We start from the raw sequence: 21,387 nt of genomic DNA on the forward strand, positions 1-21,387 counted from the left end.
TCCTTTTTAAATATTGGTAAAACTCATTTAAGAAGAAAATACAAAATGTAGAAGATAAAATATATAGCGTCAAGAAAAGAATTGCAAAGAACAGAATTGAGTAGAATACCAAAAATATACTACAATACCCCAGAATAAGTCATGGTTTATTCTTTCCATTGTTACATTTTGATTTGCCTGGAATAAGTATCCAAAACCCATTTTAGAGAGGGCGTTTCAAGACTCCTAAGGCATCTCTTAAATATGGGTATACCAATTTGTATATCTGAGAGGGTGGACCAACTCCTCTATTTCCTGCTTACAGTAATGAAGTTCAATAAAGTTTTTCTATTTGTTTTAAACGTGGCTGTACACTGGTCTTTGTGTCTTCCAATACCTCAACCAGGCACACAAAATAACAATTTGAATTGGTAAATGAAGGCTATGTCTGGGGTTTCTTGTTGCAAATATAGGGAAAAAGACATCTGAGGGCCACCACCAATACAATGTTGACTATTTGGGGTATTCCTTCAATCCTCTAATCTTGTAAAAAAAAAAAGTACTAATTGTGGCCTTAAAGGGGTTCTCAGGGAATTAAGAAAATGAAAATACTTAAATATTACTTGATAATAAATATGTTTCCAAATACCTTTCATTAGTTATAATGGCTCATTTTGTCTACGGAGCAATCACTAGGAGAAATAAAATGGCCACCGTCCTACCAGTACACACATAACCTGTCCTAATCACACAGGAGTACAAGTTACTTCACAACACTGAGCTAAAGAGCTGCTTGATCATCCTCTCTGCTCTGTGGAAATGGAAATGATGAGGACACATGAAGTACATAGAGGAGGGTGGGGGTAATGAGCAGCAGCACTTGTATGCAGTCTCCATTACTAGAGCTCCACATCACCACAGTTTGTCCTGTCCGTCCTCTTTGTACTTCATGTCTCCTCTGAACTAAATTCCCCAGAGATTCATCTAAAGTTTTTATCTCTGTATTCAGGATCATAATAACTGACAAGTAGAGAGAAGGAGGAGGCAGCTCTTTACCTCAGTGTTGTGAAGTAACTTGTCCTCCTGTGTGATTAGGACAGCTGTGTGTACTGGTTGGACAGCGGCCATTTTGTTTCCCCTGATGATTGCTCCCCCGACAAAACGTGCCATAATAAATGATGAAAAATATATGGAAATGTATTTATTATAAAGTAATATTTACCTATTTTCATTTTCTCAATTCCCAGAGAACCCCTTTAAGGGGCTGAGACTGCCGTTTAAAAGTCATCAACTGATGGCCAATAGCTTTTTGGTCACTGGCTGTCAGAGTAATGGGTTCAGTTCTTAGCACAGCTAGTATAATTTAACTGGGTACCAGACAGATTCATAAGGTAGGTCTTGGGAGTGAATCAGCCACCGTTTCCATATGGTTTACAAAAAGCTCTCACCACTTTAAGAACATTAATAAAAACTAGGCATCAAAGATATACTGTAACTCATCTTTTTTTGTTAGTTTAACATTATAATCATTTGCTATTGTAAACATCTCAAAAGCTGAAAAAACTACCTACAATCAAAGTTATCTTCAAAATCTCACTCCTCCATGTCATGTGTGGTAGTTACACTGGACATATTTAGCTATCCCTGTACATGTCTGTAACTATCCAATGGTAACTTTCTGACAAAACAATAAACTGTCTGAGGATGGATGGATCTTTTAACTCAGAAGAGCCATGATTCCATGATTATAGTAGATCAAGGTAAAAAAAAATCACAACTGTGGCGAAACCAACCTCGCCACTGGGTTTTGGAGAGGCCTGTTTACCAGCCTCTTGCCTCAGGATTATGGCCCATACTAACTTTAAAGGAGAAGACAGACCGGCCGCACAGCTTAAATCTGTCTTTGGAATTGTATTTTGTTATGTGAGGGTACCCAGATAGCTAATTTTATTGTATTCGTGTATTCTGAGTGCCATTCACCTAATGATATGCACTCAGACTTGAGCTATCTGGGGATATGTTAAATGTCTGTGTTTGCTGTGGGGTTGTGACATTGTGTGTTTGGGTGGTAATTTCTGTCCTGTTGTCTCCACATGTGTATTGGCGATTTCCCTTTGTCCTGAGAGATAATTGAATTGCTCCTCGGGTGTCTCCAGGGCAGAGAGGAGGAAACCATAATGCATTGTGGGGATATGTTGTGTCTGTGTATCCTGAGTTGCTACGTATCTGTCCTGTGTCACAGTCTTCCTTCTGGTCCCCTAGGGGCGTGTCCACCAAATGGAGACCTGCATAAATACGGGCGGGTAGCCCTCAATAAAGTGTGCCTGTTTTATCCTTCATCATGTTGAGGCTGGTGTTTGGGTAACTGATCAACACTGGGGGATTGCTATACGCTGGGAGATTTGCTATACTCCCCTGGCTATAACTACTAGCTCTTTTAAGAGCTGTTCCTGCTCTCTGGTTTTAGGAGAGGTTCACCCACTGGAGCCTGGAGCCTTGTCGTAGGTCCAGGGTGGGTAGGAGACGGTGAGACCTCAACCAAGCTTCGGCGGTTCGTGGGGTCTGCAGTGCGTACGGTGTCAAGTGGAGTGCTTGGAGTCCTCGGAAAGCACTAGGAGCATCTATCAACTGAGGTACCCGGTCGGGGTGCCAGGAGATCTGTTACACAACAAAGGCACAAGGAAAGCTAGAGCTCTCCAATGTGAGCACCCACAAAATAACTCTCCAAATCTTAGGCTGTTGGAACTACTTTTTAGGGTCAATGTCCCCCTCAAGCGCCAAGGCCAGAGGAACAAGCTAAGACACTGGTTATCTTAAGCAGCTAAACAATAAATAAGAGTTCATACATTTCCATGACATGCTATCCTTTCCCCAATTACTTTAAGATTCCACATCTTTCATCTCAGAAAGAATATTGTTGCACTTTCCTAGAAAACATGCCTATCAACAAAATGGAACATCAAAGATATTTGCTAGTGGTCCAGCACTATAGTTCTTCAGAAAATAGTACAAAGTAATGTTCAATTTAATGTAATTAAGTTTCCCTATTAAACATAAGTGTAGATATTGATGAAAATTATCGTAATATTATGACTAAGTTACCAGAATCATATGGGAGATAAACTTTCAATACTTGGTGTGCAATCTATAGTAATGATTTTTCCACTACATACTGTACCTTCTACAGATATTTATGAATTAAATATATATTATATATATATATATATACTCTGATAAGAAAAAAGCTAGAAATCAATTTGAAGGTTATAAAAAAGCCAAAAATGACATCATGCAAGTTTCTCCTAAGTGTACAGAATAATACAGTATTATTTAGATATACACATATCTATAATGTCATGATAGAGTCTATAAAACGGACATTCTGAAAAACGCATAATCCAGCCAGATAAATCCACGCACAGCCTTATCATTAAGTACAATGGAGTATCAGTCACTTTTCATACACAATAACTAAGCACAGACAATGTATATTATTTGGACTGTACTTTAAAAGAGCCTATAAACATAGCTAAGTCATAGATAAGACCTGAATTGGTCAAAATGCGTCAGAAAATCATGGGATTTTTAAAATGAAGAAATTTAAATGTGCCTGTTTTCCATCTACAGGTCACATTTAGGTGCACCTGTGAAGCCTGGGCTATATCAGCCAGTCTTGAGTGGGACTCGCAGACTCCTCCCTCCTCCCACTGCAAGCATGGTTTTATGCTGGAGGTAACTGGTGAGTTGTTTGTGAGTCGGCCTCATGCTCCTGTAATTTGCCCACTGGCTCCTGGTATTGCCCATACGGCTCAGTTAGGAGAGTGTTAGGTCCCGGGCTACTTGAGAAACCTTGGCGCGGTGCCCGGGCTTAGACATGTCCTACACCGTAGAACATGTTGACTAATCTCTCAATTTTAAAATCAGTTTGAGGGTTTAGTAAGATTGCAGAGTGCGCCTATCTTTGCTATTATTTTGTTAGATTTTTAAAATGAAGAAATAAAGCAATTTTGGAATTTACTCGCAGGGTCACTTTTTCATCTTTGTTCTACACGTTGGGGAGAGTGAACAAACTCCAGATCCAAGCTGAAGTGGGATATGATTCCTTTCACCTGAGACCCGGACACCGACACAACACAAGGCTTCATGAGACAAACCCTTTAAAGAGGTGGTCCAGGATTTTACAATTTCACCATTACTATCTGATCTGCAGGGGTCTGACACCCCGCACCTCCACGATCACCTGTTTTACAGTAGCAACAGCACTGGAACTACCCTGCTCTGTCCACTGTGTGATGGATAGAGCTGGTTGCTCCTCTTCGCTTCACTGCCTCCGCTAATCAGATAGCAATGACCTATCCTGAGGATTAAGGCCATCGCCTGAAAAATCCTGGATAATGCCTTTAGTTTCTGAAAAGAATATAAAGCCATGCTTTTTTTTTTTTTTTTTAAGTAAGACATTGACATTGTAAATTTTAAATGACAAAACACAAAAATATAAAAGTTTGTACATTATATTAAACATTAAAATTTAGCAAAAACTTACCTGTACAAGGAAAATAATTAGAAAGTAAAAATTTGCTATTCTTCTGAACTGTTCAAACAGGTTTTTGGGTATAAAGTTCCAAAATGTGTACTGAAGAAATAAACAAAAAAGACACACATATTAATGTATGTAAATATACTAAATATTAATCATAAAAAAAACATCAATTTGTAATTTTTTAAAGAATTCACGATCAGTGCTATTGTTCAACCTGCTTTGCTTTTATGGCGATGTGAATGAAGGGGTGCCTCCAGATATAAGTGGGGCCTTGGGTCCCACAATTGAGAAACGAAAAATGTTTACCAAGATAACCATGCACCCTTCCGAAATCCAGTGAGGTCTGACTTCTGCATATGTTGGCCTGGTGCTGAGTGTGTGAACAGCCCTAAAATAGGCTGTACAGATCAACAGAAAAAATGGCTAAGATACAAGAACACAAATATCCATCTTACCATGTACTACAATCTGGGTTAAATTGGTTAACGCTCAATGAAATATTATATTTCATTGTGAGATCAAATAAAACAAGCTTCTAACTGGTGCCATTTAAAAAAAAAAAACTCCTGTGTGTGGATATTGCTTTGACATACTAGTTATGGTGACCCCTGGGGTTCTGTTGACTATCCCTCATAATGTCCACCTAATCTTTCCAGTGTTCATGGGAAGAAGATACTTCTAATATGTGGATTTTTTAGGCTGGCCTGCATAATAACAGAAATCACTCCATGTAGAGGATAGAGGATACAGGTGGTCTGACTGAGCTACTGAGCATGTGTGAACACCTGCAATGAACACGTTAGGTGGACACAAGAGGCCACCATAACAAATACGTAACTGCAATATATAGACACACGAGAATTTTTCTTCAAATTATTCCAATTATCAACTTTTTATGCTGTGGGTGAGCTAACAGAGTAAATTAATATTTATTTATGACAACTCCTTTAAGATGCCTTCCCTATATTGCATTCATATAATGGACAGTATAGAAAGCATCAACCTCTGTAGCCACATAATCAGCATCAGGAACTACATTTTTTATGCGGTTACAAAGTCAGACCACCACATCTGCTCTTATATTGTAACCATATTTTTACAAACTTACTGGCCCAGATTTAGTATTGTGTCTAAAAAGTGGCGCAAATTGGTGTATCTAGGGCTTTGCATGATGTACCTTTAAGCATCAAAACAGCCACAATTCTGGCGTAAAAATCTGTCTCAAAGTAACCAGTATAGTTGGTATAGAGAGACAAAAGTGTCTATCATATTTCATGTCCTCTTGTTGGGCAAGTCTTCTGTGATGTCCGTATGGAGGTCCTGTTCATAAAATGGCCACTGATGGACGGTCTTGTGACCAGATACGTCACTCAGCTACCTCCATTCAAACGCCCTGCACCTGCCATCTGCACTTGCTCAGCTGGATGCTTTGTGCAGGAACATTGTATTTGATAGGAGGAGGCTGAATGTGGACAGCGCCGACCAGATTTGTCCAGCAGGGGACATTTCTTTTGAAATATAGCAAATGGCACAGATCATTAACAAAGCCCATATTAGTAAGTGTCATATAGTCATCTTACACATACTTCGGTCAACAGTAACCAGAGAGTGGCCAAACTCTTATTGTCCACATGACATGAGAAGGAACATGTCATAGTTCTTACTGGTATACTATATACTATGAAACATTTGTCTGTATAAGCAGATATTGAAGTAGACCAAAACATCGACGGTAGTAGGGATCGACCGATTATCGGTTTTACCGATATTATCGGCCGATATTCAGGATTTTGACAGTTATCGGTATCGGCATCTATTTTGCCGATATACCGATAACGTATGGGGAACACAGAACGCGCTGCTGTCAGCGCTCTCAGTGTTCCCTCAGCAGCACAGGGGAGAAGGAAGCAGCGTCTCCCTCCCCCTGTGCTGCTGCTGCCGCTGCCGCCAATTAGAGGAGAGAGGACAAAAGAAGGGGAGGGGCTGTGGCCCCCGCTCCACCAATGAAGATAAGTCTTTCATTAATTTATATACAGGAGGCGGGAGCTGGCTGCAGAATCACATAGCCGGCTCCCGACCTCTATGAGCGGTAGCTGCGATCTGCAGTAGTTAACCCCTTAGGTGCCGCGGATCGCAGCTACCGCTCATAGAGGTCGGGAGCCGGCTATGTGATTCTGCAGCCAGCTCCCGCCTCCTGTATATGAATTAATGAGAGATTTCTCTTCATTGGTGGCGCAGTGCGCCCCCCCAAGCCCCCCAGTATTAATCATTGGTGGCGCAGTGCGCCCCCACCAAAGGCGATTTTCTTTTCTCCTTTGACAATTTCTCTGTTTAAGAGACGACACTGAACATTCAGCTGGAGACACAACTGCAATCTCAAACAACAGGAATGGGAGAACATAGCAACATTAAAGGGTTTCTATCACTTCGTTTCACCTATTGAGCTTTCAGACACTAGCGATCCGCTAGTGTCTGCTTTATCTAACCATCCTAATATAAGAGCTTATTGTCCTGCCGTTTAGCTAAAAAAATAACTTATATAGATATGCAAATGAGCCTCTAGGTGCTATGGGGGCGTGATTAGCACCTAGAGGCTCCGTCTACCTTAACAAACTGCCGCCGCCCAGCGCGTCCCTCCAGCCCGCCCATCTCCAGCTGAAGCGATCCTCTCCGTGCGCGTCTCTGTTCTGCGCATGCGCAGTGAATGTCTGATCGCTTCCCTGCTCAGACATCTCCACTGCGCCTGTTCCTCGGAGCACTATGACGTCATCGGCGCAGGCGCAGTGGAGATGTCTGAGCAGGGAAGCGATCAGACATTCACTGCGCATGCGCAGAACAGAGACGCGCACGGAGAGGATCGCTTCAGCTGGAGATGGGCGGGCTGGAGGGACGCGCTGGGCGGCGGCAGTTTGTTAAGGTAGACGGAGCCTCTAGGTGCTAATCACGCCCCCATAGCACCTAGAGGCTCATTTGCATATCTATATAAGTTATTTTTTTAGCTAAACGGCAGGACAATAAGCTCTTATATTAGGATGGTTAGATAAAGCAGACACTAGCGGATCGCTAGTGTCTGAAAGCTAAATAGGTGAAACGAAGTGATAGAAACCCTTTAAGTATAATTACAAAGTACCGTAAGAATAAACAGTTACATCCTTGGCTTCTGAGAAGTCATTGAACTCTTACCACACACTATTTAGTTGTATAGTGTCCTGCAGAGGATATAGGAGAGGCACTTTATGGTTTCTCTACTGTCATATCTTGAGTGGTGTCAATACACTTGAGGTCACCAACCTAATATGACAGACTTACTGCACCTATCATATTACAAATCTCTGGCATTTCAATTATTACAGCTTTAAAAATCTTCAAGATTAGAACAATTTAAAATTAAAGGGATTATTTTTAACAATTCAAAAATTCACTTGAGAAGATAAGACCCTTGGACTTTTAATGTTTTTTTTTCACTTTGAGGGAAATGTACAGGGTGGTCTATGAAAAAGTAGCCCGCCTTCAGCGATAGCATGACAAGATGAACGAGCAAGTGGATTATTTTATTTCAATTACCCACAAGTCACAAAAGATGCTGAATGTGGTCCCTGTTGAATGTGGTCCCTGTTGACATCTAACAGTGATGCTGCGGATAGTGTTTGTGATGTTTTCCTTGAGATCATCCAAGGTATGTGGATTGTTAGCATACACTTTCTGTTTTAAATTTTCTCAGATAAAAATCGCATGTGGACAAGTGTGGGGAATGTGGTGGCCATAACCCCTTGCTCACAGTTCGCTACTCTGTAAACAGTTCATGAACCTGTGCCGGTGAGTTCCGTGTGGTGTGGCACGTCGTTTGTGATACACCAACTTGCTGATACAGACTTCGGGTTGATTTTTCGGGGCTACTTGCAAACCGCTGCTGAATTTCATGCCACCCTGATTGATGGAGGCCTCGGTTTCTTCATGTTTGCAACAGAGCCAGTTTGATGCCATTTCCGGACCAGACACTGACTACGTTTAGCTGGTGGTTTTGTTCCTGGGTACTTGTTGGCAAAAGTCTCTTGTGTTTCCTTAAAGGGGTTTAACCGGACATATCCCTTTATTCTCCCACTCAACCAACTTTTGGTTTACAACCTTACACTGCTAGGCAGAGGCTGCGGCCTAGCAGTGTTCCCGGTGACGTCACTGGAAGAACTGGGCGGGCCAGACTCTCCTATAGGGATCAAGGATTCGTCACAATGGTGAAGTATTGCCAGACTCCGTAAATATAAAAAGGGTTTATTCTACTTACAAACACATCCTTGTTAAAAGCACATCAAAGTCTTGGGCGTGGATGTGCATGCGGTTTTAAGACTTTGATGTGCTTTTAACAAGGATGTGTTTGTAAGTAGAATAAACCCTTTTTATATTTACGGAGTCTGGAAATACTTCACCATTGTAGCGGATCCTTGATCCCTATAGGAGAGTCTGGAAGAGGAGAGACGCTTTCATGGGGAGCTGGATGGTGTTTTCAATGTCCGATGAAAAATAGCCCGTTGTGAATGACGAGGAGATTCATATTGGTGTACAGCAGCGCGGTCTGTTTGACTTTATTGCTTTTAAAGTGTGAGACTTACCCACGTCACAGTTTAGACTGCAGCGCTGACATATATAACGACATATTGTACTTGTTTTCTAATTTTTATGGGCTTTAGCGCTGACCTAGCCGAGACCCTGTAAGTCACTAGATCTGCTGAAAAAGCCCTTGCCCTGCACTGAAGCATCGGAACATGAATCCGATGCTCATCTCAGAGGGGCTGCCTGGGTGAACCCCTTTAATCGACCTGCTTTGCACACAGCCTTCCACAATCACTATTCGCTGTTCCAGGGAGAATGCCATCTTTCTGACACAATAGGCCACTTTTATCAAACTGAATAATAAATCAGTCTTAGTTGTCCATAGCAACCAATCAGAGCTCAGCTTTCAGTTCCTACAGGGCTCTGAAAAAATGAAAGCTGAGCTCTGATTGGTTGCTATGGTTACCTAAAACAGATTTACTATTAGGCAGTTTCATTTGAAGATATTGGAGGCAGGTACTTTTTCGTGGGCCACCCTGTATAATTTTTAAACACATATTTATTTTTCCGTTTTTATATTCTGATTGCAGTTTTTGTTATCCTATTTTCTGAACATAATCTTGCTGAGCTGTTATTGACAATCGCCTATTGTGAAGGGTGGATCCTGGGTTATCTATATACATCTATGTCTATCTAAAAAAGAAAAAAAATGAAATGAAAAATGGTGAATGTCCATGCAATGTTTCAGCTCTGTCCTCAGACCCTCAAGCTATTGAGAAAATCTCTGAGGACAGAGCTGAAAAACTGCATACAAACACTTTATCTTATTTTGGAGTGCTGCAACTTTTTAATTTTTTTAATTTAAGTAGACCTCTCAATCTAGGACCTCGTCGCTGGTACCCTGCTGCTGGTACCCTGCTGCTATAGATATATTGTATCTATCTATCTAATCTATCCAGTGTGACAGAGAAAGGAAATGTGATCAGGGATCGTTACATTTCCACAAAATTCCTCTCATATTTGTACCAGGCTCCAAAAAGAAAAAGCTGGATGAGATATAAGGAATCCAGGAAAGCTGAGTATCCCTAATAAAGAGTAGTTCACCCAGGGTTTTGGTAAGTCCTGCTTTTGACCTGGATTTTTATGGAATAATGGACACGTTGGTAGTGGTGGCCCAGGTCACTACTGGGCTAATTAGGTGCAAGGTGTGCTCTAGACAGTGAAAGCCATCTGAGGAGAGAGAACCTGTCTGAGGAGACTGTTACAGAGGTTGCTAGCCTCAAAGTGGACATTTACTCCTGGGATCAAGTAAAACACATTAATGTAATTTTGCTCAAGTGGTGGGTACTAGGCCACTTGTATAGTCAGGATGACTAGTATGTTTGGTTACTGCCCAGCAGAGTAGAAGCTGATTTGTGTTTTGGGCCTGAATGTAAAGATTTTACATTTATTGTGTGCAACAAAAATAAAGAACAGGCAAAGCCCTGGTTGAAATAGACTTAAGTGTCACTATCTCAGATGCTTTTGATCCCAATCTTGCCTACCACTACAGAACTAATTCCCAGAAGATATACAGTATAAATATATACAGGGTAAGGCAAAAGTCTGGACACCTATTTAACTGGTGTAATTTATAGAAAACTGATTTCCAATGTGCGAAATTATTATTGGGAGGGAGGCTGCATTATCTGGTGGAGGGAAAATTTTTGGCGGCCATTTTGAAATCTGCCAGATTGAAGTAAGCTCAAGATTTTTCCAGTGGGATGGAGGTCATGTGATATATCCGTCTTAGCTAGAATTTACTCAGAAACACACAGAAATTGTCAGTTTTGACTTATCTTCATCTTTTTTATGAGTTAAGATAGGCCAAAGTTTCCTAAAGTGCTTTACTTGTTCTATGTATCTACCTTTCTGCCAGAGGCACCTAGTTAAATGTTTAATCCAGTCTTCATGAACACGGTGAAGAACCACAGGTCTTTCACAGCACTCTAGAATTTGCAATTTCTAGTGATCCATATTGTGCAATACAAAATATGGCTAACCTGAAATGGCAAATTTCCATTAGAATATAACTGAGGAAATTTATGAAACTGTCTAAAAGAAAAATTGTAAATTTTTATTTTGCTCTTGAAAAATTAAAGCTGTGCTGTGATTGGCTGGTGTGGCCATTGACATTACATTTATCAGGCACATGGCCTATGTGCTGCTCAAACCCATTCATGAGCTTGGGCTACAATACCAAGCACAGCCTTTATACAATGTACAGCACTGTGCTATGTATTCTCTGAGAGGCCAGCTGTCAGACCCCAACAGGATGGGGATAGATCATCAGTACTGTACTCCCAAAAAACACCTTCAAGGACAAAACAATGTAAATTTACTTCCTACTCAGGGTCTGTTAATAGTTGGATGATGGATACTATGTGCGCCCAGAAACAGCGTAATATGTATTTCCATAAAGACAACCCCATTTTAAGTCGAAGCTGGGTTAGCAATTAACTGATCTCCATGGGTACTATCTATCTAGTGGGTGGAATCGACTGTATGTATACATCCTGATATCTGGCTGTGGAGAAATGTCTGTCCATCAACACTCTGCTCATTAGATGGACGCATACATTGCCATACATTCTGAACACAAGGTATCACTACGCCATGTAAGTAAATGTCATACGTCTTCAAAGGATCTTTTTTTTAAACAGGTGGATGGCAAACATTTTTCTTTTTTTTCTGATCTATTTCTGGCTATCATGCTCCATATTTTTGTTTGGAACACATTGCCATTGGTCCTGTTCCATGCCAGGTTACTCCATCTAGAATACCTGCAACATAAGGATTGGCCATAGGTACTGTATTAACAAAGGTCAATTATTTATCACTTTAGGGTCCCAGCTTGCAATAATTATACAATAGGTAGGACAGGAATAAAGTTGCCATTCCAGGAGGTAACAGAGCAGAGTATAGCAAAATAGGCTTAGTTAAGCAAAGCTGAAAAGCACTCTATAACTATTTTTAATGAAGGTCAACCTTAAAGACAAACAACAATAACTCTGGAAGTGTTCCTAACCATGTGGCTAAGCCCATTAATTGATTTCAAAGAACTGGCACCCTTGAGGCCAATGCAAGGTCAGGAGAGTCAAAAATTACCTCAGAATCCAAAAGTCGAATTGTATTTTTGGATTCTTTTGAAACTCGCTATTAAAAAGGGGTTGTCTCACTTCAGAAAGCAGCATTTATCATGTAGAGAAAGTTAATACAAGGCACTTACTAATGTATTGTTATTATCCATATTGCTTCCTTTGCTGGCTAAATTAATATTTCCATCACATTATACACAAGCAGCAGTAGTCGTGCTTGCACAATATAGGAAAAAGCGCCGGCCTCTCTGGTGGCCGGGACCGCGGGAGTCTGAATAGATTGACGTTTTTTCCTACAGTATGCAAGCATGGCCACTGTTGCTGGATTGCAATATGGTCATAACCATGGAAACGGGCAGTGTATAATGTGATGGAAAAATTTATCTAGCCAACAAAGGTGGCAATATGGAGAATCACAATACATTAGTAAGTGCCTTGTATTAACGTTCTCTATATGATAAATGCCATTTGGAAACGGCATTGAAATATGAGAACCCCTTTATTCCAAGCTCTGTTAAATAGAAGAATTCATGATCTAGAATTCATTGTGATGCTTGTCTAAATGGAATAAGACCTGCTAAGAATTTAGCCTGTGGAAAAATGCCAACAGAACATCTTACGGGAGAACAATTATGAGCTAATAATTTCATGTCTAATTCACACATCCATAATTTGGGTCCGCATTCGTTCCGCAATTTGCAGACCCATTCACCTTCAATGGGGCTGGAACAGATACGAATCCGCATTTCCAGGATCCACATCCGCACTTTTGGGATCCGCATCAGTTTTTTCGGGATCTGCAATTCCGTTCCTGAAAAAAATAGAACATGTCCTATTCTTGTCCGCAATTGCGGACCAGAAAAGGCATTTTCTATTATAGTGTCTGTGATGTGCGGTCCACAAATTGCGAATCGCACATTGCAGGTGTCCGTGTTTTGCGGATCCATTCCCACGTCCACAATTTTGCTCCACATTTTGCGGAATGGAATTGCGGACCCCTTCATTTCTATGGGGCCGCACGATGTGCTGCCCGGATCCGGAAATGCGGACCCGCACTTCCGGGTCCGCATTTCCGTTCCCGAAAAAAAATAGAACATGTCCTATTCTTGCCTGGCTGCCACACTTCCTGTCCTCAGAAATATCAACCCTTATCTTGGGAGACTTCAACATCCCCATAAACGGCTCCATCTCCCCATCTGCTTCCCGCCTTCTCTCCCTAACCTCCTCTCTTGGCCTTTCTCAACTCTCTAACTCTCAGACACACAAAGATGGTAACACACTTGACTTGGTTTTCTACCGGCTCTGCTCAATCTCCAACTTTAATAACTCTCCTCTCCCGCTTTCTGACCACAATACCCTTTCCTTCACTCTCTCAAATCTGCACCCATCCCAGCACTCCTCTACCTATTACATGCACAGAAACCAACAGGCCTTCGACCCTCATACACTTACAGACACTCTACATGCATCATTGTCCCCAATCTCTTCCCTTTCCTGCCCCGATAAGGCTGTAAATCACTACAATGACACCCTAAGAAGCACCCTGGACAAAGTAGCGCCCCCTACCCTCAGAACCTTCAAACACAGACCAAAGCAACCCTGGCTTACACCACAAACTCGCTTCCTCCAGCGCTGCTCCAGGAGTGCTGAACGCCTATGTAGGGAAACGCGCACACCCGAGAATTTCCTCCATTACAAATTCATGCTACGGACCTATAATCTAATCTCCTCACTGTCCAACAACCCAAAAAAAACTCTGACACTTTCCAATCCCTCCTCAGTCCTAAAGTTCAGGCACCCACCACAGATGTCTCTGCTGAAGACTTTTAGCCGCCTACTTCACAGAGAGAATAGAACATATCCGTCATGAAATCAGCTCCCAGCCACTAAGTGCTATTCACCCCCCCCCCTCCCCCCCGCATTTCCTCTGGCTCACTGTCCACATTTGACCCAGTCACGGTAGAAGAAGTCTCCAGGCTCCTCTCTTCTTCTCGTCCTACCACTTCCGCCTTTGATCCCATTCCCTCACACCTACTCCAGTCTCTCTCTCCGGCTGTCACCGCTCACCTAACAAAAATCTTCAACCTCTCCCTCTCTTCTGGTATCTTCCCTTCCTCTTTCAAACACTCTATCATTACTCTATTAATAAAAAAAAAATCTCTCGACCCATCCTGCACAACTAACTACAGACCAGTCTCCAATTCTTCATCTCTAAACTCCTGGAGCGTCTGGTCTACTCTCGCCTTAGGCTACTTTCACACTAGCGTTCGGGGCTCCGCTTGTGAGTTCCGTTTGAAGGCTCTCACAAGCGGCCCCGAACGGATCCGTCCAGCCCTAATGCATTCTGAGTGGAGGCGGATGCGCTCAGAATGCATCAGTTTGGCACCGTTTGTCCTCCGCTCAGCAGGCTGACCCCTGAACGCAGCTTGCAGCGTTCGGGTGTCCGCCTGGCCGTGCGGAGGCAAACGGATCCGTCCAGACTTACAATGTAAGTCAATGGGGACGGATCCGTTTGAAGTTGACACAGTATGGCTCAATTTTCAAACGGATCCGTCCCCCATTGACTTTCAATGTAAAGTCAAAACGGATCCGTTTGGATTATCGTAAACAAAAAAAAAAAAAAAAAAAATTTTTTTTTTTTTTGTTCATGGTAATGCAAACGGATCCGTTCTGAACGGATCTAAGCGTTTGCATTATAGGTGCGGATCCGTCTGTGCAGATACAAGACGGATCCGCACCTAACACAGGTGTGAAAGTAGCCTTACCCGCTATCTCTCTGATCACTCTCTCCTCGATCGAGTACAATCTGTTTTCCGCCCCCTGCATTCTACAGAAACTGCCCTCACCAAAGTGACAAATGACCTCCTGACAGCAAAATGCAACGGTAACTACTCTCTTTCTCCTTGACCTCTCTGCAGCTTTTGACACTTTAGACCACCATCTCCTGCTCGCCATGCTCCAATCCATCAGCCTAAAGGACACCGCCCTCTCCTGGTGTTCTTCCTATCTCTTACAGAACACCAGCGACTGTCTCTCTGCCATCTCTAACATTATGTCCTCTCTCTATCTGAAACTTAATCTTTCAAAAACTGAACTTGTTGTGTTCTCTCCATCTAATAGCCTACCTAAACCTGATATCTGCCTCTCGGTGTGCAACACAGTCATCACTCCTAGGCAGCACACCCGCTGTCTCGGGGTGACTTTTGACACTGATCTTTCTTTCACCCCCTATATTCAATCTCTCTCCCACTCATGCCGCTTGCACCTCAGAAACATCTCTAGTATCCGCCCCTTTCTCACTATCAAAACAACAAAAACTCTGTTGCCCTGATCCACTCCCGCCTTGATTACTGCAACTCACTATTAATTGGCCTCCCCCTCACCAGACTTTCCCATCTCCAATCTATTCTTAATGCAGCAGCCAGGGTCACCTATCTGTCCAACCTCTGATGCCTCCGCCCTGTGTCAGTCATTGCACTGGCTACCCATACACTATAGAAACCAATTCAAACTGCTCGTCCTCACCCACAAAGCCCTCCACAGTGCTGCACCACCCTACATCTCTTCCCTCATCTCTGTCTACCACCCTACCTGTGCTCTCCGTTCAGCCCATGACTTACAACTGACTTCCACAAAAATCCGAACCTCTCTCTCCCGGCTCCAAGATTTCTCCCGAGCTGCACCGGTTCTCTGGAATGCCCTACCCCAAGAAATCAGGCTTAATCACAACATGCACAGTTTTAAGCGTTTGCTAAAAACACATCTTTTCAGGGTGGCCTATCACCTCCCTTGATCTAACCTCCCGATAGCCCATTTATCATTCCCTGAAGCTGAGCCTCCACTGCACCCAGAAGCACTTCGTATATTGGCTGCTGACCGGCTCATGTGGCTTTATATTTGCTCCCCTATTCTCCCAAGATAGCTGGACTTATCGTACATAACAATCACTTCTACCTTTTGTGTCACCCCTATCCCCTCACAGATTGTAAGCTCTTGCGAGCAAGGCCCTCATTCCTCTTGTTGTAATAATCAACTTGTCTGTTGTTATGTTATTTATGACTGTTTGTACATGAACCTCTGAATTGTGAAAAGGCGCTGCGGAATATGTTGGCGCTATATAAATGAAGATTATTATTATTATTTTCCTTGTCCTCAATTGCGGACAAGATTAGGCATTTTCTACTAAGTGCCGGCGATGTGCGGTCCGCAAAACACACACGGATGTGTGAATGGACCCGTACAGTGGCTGAAAATGTAGCAACATGGAGTCAGGACCATATAATGGGAATGCAAAGAATTCTTTGATGATTATAATATACTTCCGAAGACCAACGTTTTACCAGTTATAGCTAATTTTCCAATAATTGGGTAGTTCTTTATTTCTTTATGTCAGTGCTAGGGATGAGCGAATCAACTTTGGATGCTTATTTTTGCATAAACAATTCAAAAGCAGAGGAAACATCAAAACACAAGTGTTTATGTACGCTAGGTAAAACCTCTTGAGGTCAAATAATTCTCCGATGTACCGCAACTGATCTGAAAATGATGTAGCATTTATGAAATGATCAATAGTCTCATCTTAATAGCAACAGCCTCACTGTATAAAGATCCCTTTCCAGGGTCATAATGTCTAAGTCAATATTCATGGATCTGTTGAGAAAGCGGAAGAATAGCATTCTTGCAGCTCTCCATGTGCATCTATCTAATATACTAAAAAAAGTGAATTCTCTTTGTGATCTTTGCTTAAGTCTTGGTTATTGTGTACAGTGACCTTGACGATCTGCTTACTTTTGCATTGATTTGTGGTCTGCTGCATGCTAGACAGACGTGCTCTTAAAAGGGTTGTCCCATTAGGACAATACCTTTCCATATGCCCTGTTCAACAAAATGGACATTGGAACCATCCTCTACAAAGAGAGCTCCTGCTCTGGAGGACTCATTCAATAGGTGCATTGTGATACCACATTTCTTCCATAGTAGCCCCTGCAGAAAATGTGTGGTTGTCTGTAGCCTGTCCTAGTGATAGTATCTGATCACTGTGGAGGGTGTTCAGCTGATCCTCAGTGAATCCTCCGTTAGGCCTCTTGCACACGACCGTATGAATTTTTGAGTGTTTTGCGGTCCGTTTTTCCGTTTCAGTAGTGTTTCCATTCCGCTTCCGTTTTGCCGTTCCGTTTTTTCATTTTGTTTCTGTTTTTTTGCAGATTGCAAACGGAAAACGGAAGTATGGTATATACAGTAATTACATAGAAAAATTGGGCTGGACATAAAATTTTCAATAGATGGTTCCGCTAAAAACGGAACGGATACGGAAGACATCCAGATGCTTTCCGTATCTGTTCTGTTTTTTTTACAGCCCCATTGACTTGAATGGAGCCATGGAACGTGATTTGCAGGCAATAATAGGACATGTTCTATCTTTGAACAGAACGGAAAAACGGATATACGAAAACAGAATGCATATGGAGTACGTTCCGTTTTTTTGGGCGGACCCATTAAAATGAATGGTTCCGTATACGGTACGCAAAAAACTGAACTTAAACGGAAAAGAAAAATGTTTGTGTGCATGAGGCCTTAGGCAGAGTGTCAGTGGTACAAATTAAAGGGGTTGTCTCATTTCAGAAAATGCAATTTTTTACCTAGGCAAAGTTAATTCAAGACACCTACTAATGTATTGTGATTGTCCATATTGCCTCCTTTGCTGGATTGATTCATATTTCCATTAGATTATACACTGCTCATATCCAGGTTATGACCACGCTTCAATCTATCATGTGCAAGCACGACCACCGGTGCTGGATTGCAGGGTGGTCATAACCCCTGAGCAGTGTATAATGTGATGGAAAAATTAATCAAGCCAGCAATATGGACAATCACAATACATTAGTAAGTGCCTTGTATTAATGTTGTCTACATGATAAATGCTATTTGCTAAAGTGAGACAATCCCTTTAAGGAATCTAGAAAAGCTGGCGCTGTAATGGTGGCCAGTAGAGATAAGCAAATTTCCTAAATTTCGTTTTGCTTCCGATTCGGTCGAATCATCGGTCAGATTGGATTTGATCTGAATAAATGTGGTCCTAATCGAAAGTGACCCAATTGCTTAAAATTAAAAAGCAGTCCAAAAATGATCCCTCTTTTGTGGCAGATGCCTTCTTCTGTGTCATCTGATTTGTAAAATGGTGGCTGCCATTTTGATTGATTCATGCGGGATCAGTCACAAAAGTTTTGGATTTGCTGAATTTAACATCTGTTGGGGAATTTATAACAAATTTGATTCACGTAGAATCGATTCGCTCATCTCTAGTGGCTATACTGGTAGTCACCCAGACAGTCGTCACTTAAGAAGGGAAATATATCAAATCTTTATCTTGAAGTGGGCACCTCAAGGACTTATATTTATATGTTCTTATAGTGTACAATAACTGTCTTCCAGCATATGTTCAGATCTAGAAAGAAAAATAAAACTTTTTGTTCATCAAAGGGACAGTTTTTTTTTTTAATTAAACGAGCGCTAGTGTAAAATCAAAAGAATAAAAATACAGATGAAACCCCCCTGTAGAAAGATGTAAAACTTCAAGCCGTTTCCAAACATGACTTTATGACATCTGATGACTATGCTCTTTTTCAATTATTTAAACCAGATCTGCAATTATTTCATTAACTAATCATGACCTCTAATGCTAGATAATGCTAATACACACAATACAATAGGAAACATACGGCCATAATGCTAAAAAAACAAGGAGCGTGTGCCAGATCATAATGTTAGCAGATGAAAGTTCTCAGTAATAAATTAATTACTGCACTAATTATATATTTTTTTGTTCAAACCAAATGTAATTATCTAATCCAATAAACATTTCCCTGCAACAGAGATGAAATAAAATCGCCTAAAGACGGTGATTTTGTGATTACCTATGCACGGCTAGCGGACTTAATAGAAGCGCAGCAATCAGCTGAGCACACAGCTGTGCTGGTTTCATTAGCTTTAATAGGAAAGTATCTCATTAACAAAACACTGGACAACTTATTCTACTAAATCAATAATTGCTCTAATTATAAGGCTTAGGAATAACATAAATCAGCACCCAGGAGCAGAGAATAAAGCTTTTCTGCAGCTGTTTATCATAGGTGCTTTGATTTCTATTCCTAAGCCCAAAAGTTCTCCTTCTTGTAAACTGAATCAACAGAAGCAACATTCACACAAGCACATGCAGAGACCTTCAGGAGCTGCAGACGATGGTTCTGATTAGAGAAATTCGTTCACAATTTGTTTCTTGGTTAAAGGTGAATTGCGTTATGGATTCCGTTACCACGGACCATAACGCAATGCATAACGGAATGCCTTTAGAAGCATTCCGTTATTCATTCCGTCATAATAGTAGTCTATGGGCTGCAAAACAGATCCTTCCCGTTATCCATTTTGCAGCCCATAGACTTCTATTATGACGGAATGCTTCTAAAGGCATTCCATTATACATACCGTCATAGAATTGCGTTATGGTCCGCGGTAACGGAATCCATAACGCAAATGACCTTTAACCAACAAAGTGTGAACGGATTTCAAAATATGAAATTCGCTCATCTCTAGTTCTGCTGACTCTGTTATCTTTGTCTATTGCTATTTGTTGTCATTTCTGAAACTCCTGATAACCAGGAACAATAAGGAGAGCTGAAAGGGAACAAAAACTAACAACGTCAAACATAACAGTTTTTCATGGCCATTTTTCAACCATTTGTGCATTCATGTTCTGGCCATCTGCCCATCTTTAATGGTCGCTTTGCATCAGCTTTTAATGGCCATTAAAAATGGATGAATTTATTTGGCTTTTTTTTATTTATCCCAATGCCTGCAGTACCCTCAGTATGTATAATGTCCCCCATAGTGCCACCCAGTATAAAGAATGACACCCTTTGTTCCCTAGGATAAAGAACAACCCCCTTTGTGCCACCCAGTAAAAAGAATGGCCCTCTTTGTACCCCCCCAGTTAAAGAATAGGTGCTTTTGACTAGAGATGAGCGAATCGAAGTTGACTAAGTGAAATTTGACCCGAATTTCAGGAAAAATTTGATTTGCATCGAATCCGATTTTCCTCACGCTTCGTGGTAACTAATCATATTTTTTTATTTAAAATGGCTGCTGCACGTGTTAGGACATGGAGCAAGGATCTCTGGGAACGAGGGATCGCCCATAATGCCATGCATGCAGCCAATCAGCAGCCAGCCAGCCCTGTGATGTCACAGCCCTATAAATAGCCTCAGCCATCTTGGATTCAGCCATTTTCCAGTGTACTTAGTGCAGGGAGAGACGTCAGCAGGCGCTAGGGACAGTGCTAGGAAAGACTTTAAAACTTTTATTTTGCTGTATAGAAGTTTAAGGAAAAGATAGAGAGGAATCATTCCACAGTATTAAAGCAGAACAGGATTCAGTAGCCTGGGTAATAGGAACAATCCTATTACACCTTGCTGCACTGACTGCGGATCCAAATTGCCATTATACAGCTCTGTAATTCCAGCAAACCGTTCTTGTTATTGGTATGCAAGTGCTGTTTGATACAGCCATTAACAGGGTTTATTACAGGGAAATATTTATACGGTTCGTCTTATTTTCCCTTGTGCGGTGCAGTTGTTTGCCGTTCAGCGGTGCAGTTATATGTTCTAAAACACTTTTTGGCATGTATTAGTGTAAAAAAAATATATATTATTTGCTGTTCAGCAGTGCAGTTATGTATTCTAAAGCCGTTTTTGGCATGTATTAGTGGCAAAAAAATAAATATTTTTTGTCGTTCAGTGGTGCAGTTATATGTTCTAAAGCCTTTTGTGGAGTGTATAAGTGGAAGAAAGTAAGGGCCTATTTGCCGTTCAGCGGTGCAGTTATATGTTCTAAAGCCCTTTTTGGCGTGTATTATTGGCAAACAAATATATATTATTTGCCGTTCAGTCGTGTAGTTATATGTTCTAAAGTTATTTTTGGCGTGTATTAGTGGCACAAAAAAAAGTATTTGCTGTTCAGCGGTGCAGTTATATGTTCTAAAGCCTTTTGTGGAGTGTATAAGTGGAAAAAAGTGAGAGCCTATTTGCCATTCAGCAGTGCAGTTATATGTTCTAAAGCCCTTTTTGGTATGTATTAGTGGCAAAAAATATATATATTATTTGCCGTTCAGCGGTGCAGTTATATGTT

At 41.4% G+C, this 21,387-nt stretch overlaps 1 protein-coding gene across 3 annotated transcripts in view; it reads right to left on the bottom strand.

Moving 5' to 3' along the window:
• The window catches only part of ATP11A (ATPase phospholipid transporting 11A), a 223,149-nt gene that overhangs the window by 106,731 nt on the left and 95,031 nt on the right, over positions 1–21,387 (bottom strand). For all 3 annotated transcript variants that reach the window (XM_040425204.1, XM_040425205.1, XM_040425206.1), the window contains exon 3: positions 4,523–4,612. In XM_040425204.1, coding sequence (XP_040281138.1) covers positions 4,523–4,612 — 90 coding nt within the window. The remainder of the gene's footprint in view (positions 1–4,522; positions 4,613–21,387) is intronic.

Source organism: Bufo bufo, chromosome 3 (assembly GCF_905171765.1).
Source record: "Bufo bufo chromosome 3, aBufBuf1.1, whole genome shotgun sequence".
Lineage (NCBI taxonomy): Eukaryota > Metazoa > Chordata > Amphibia > Anura > Bufonidae > Bufo > Bufo bufo.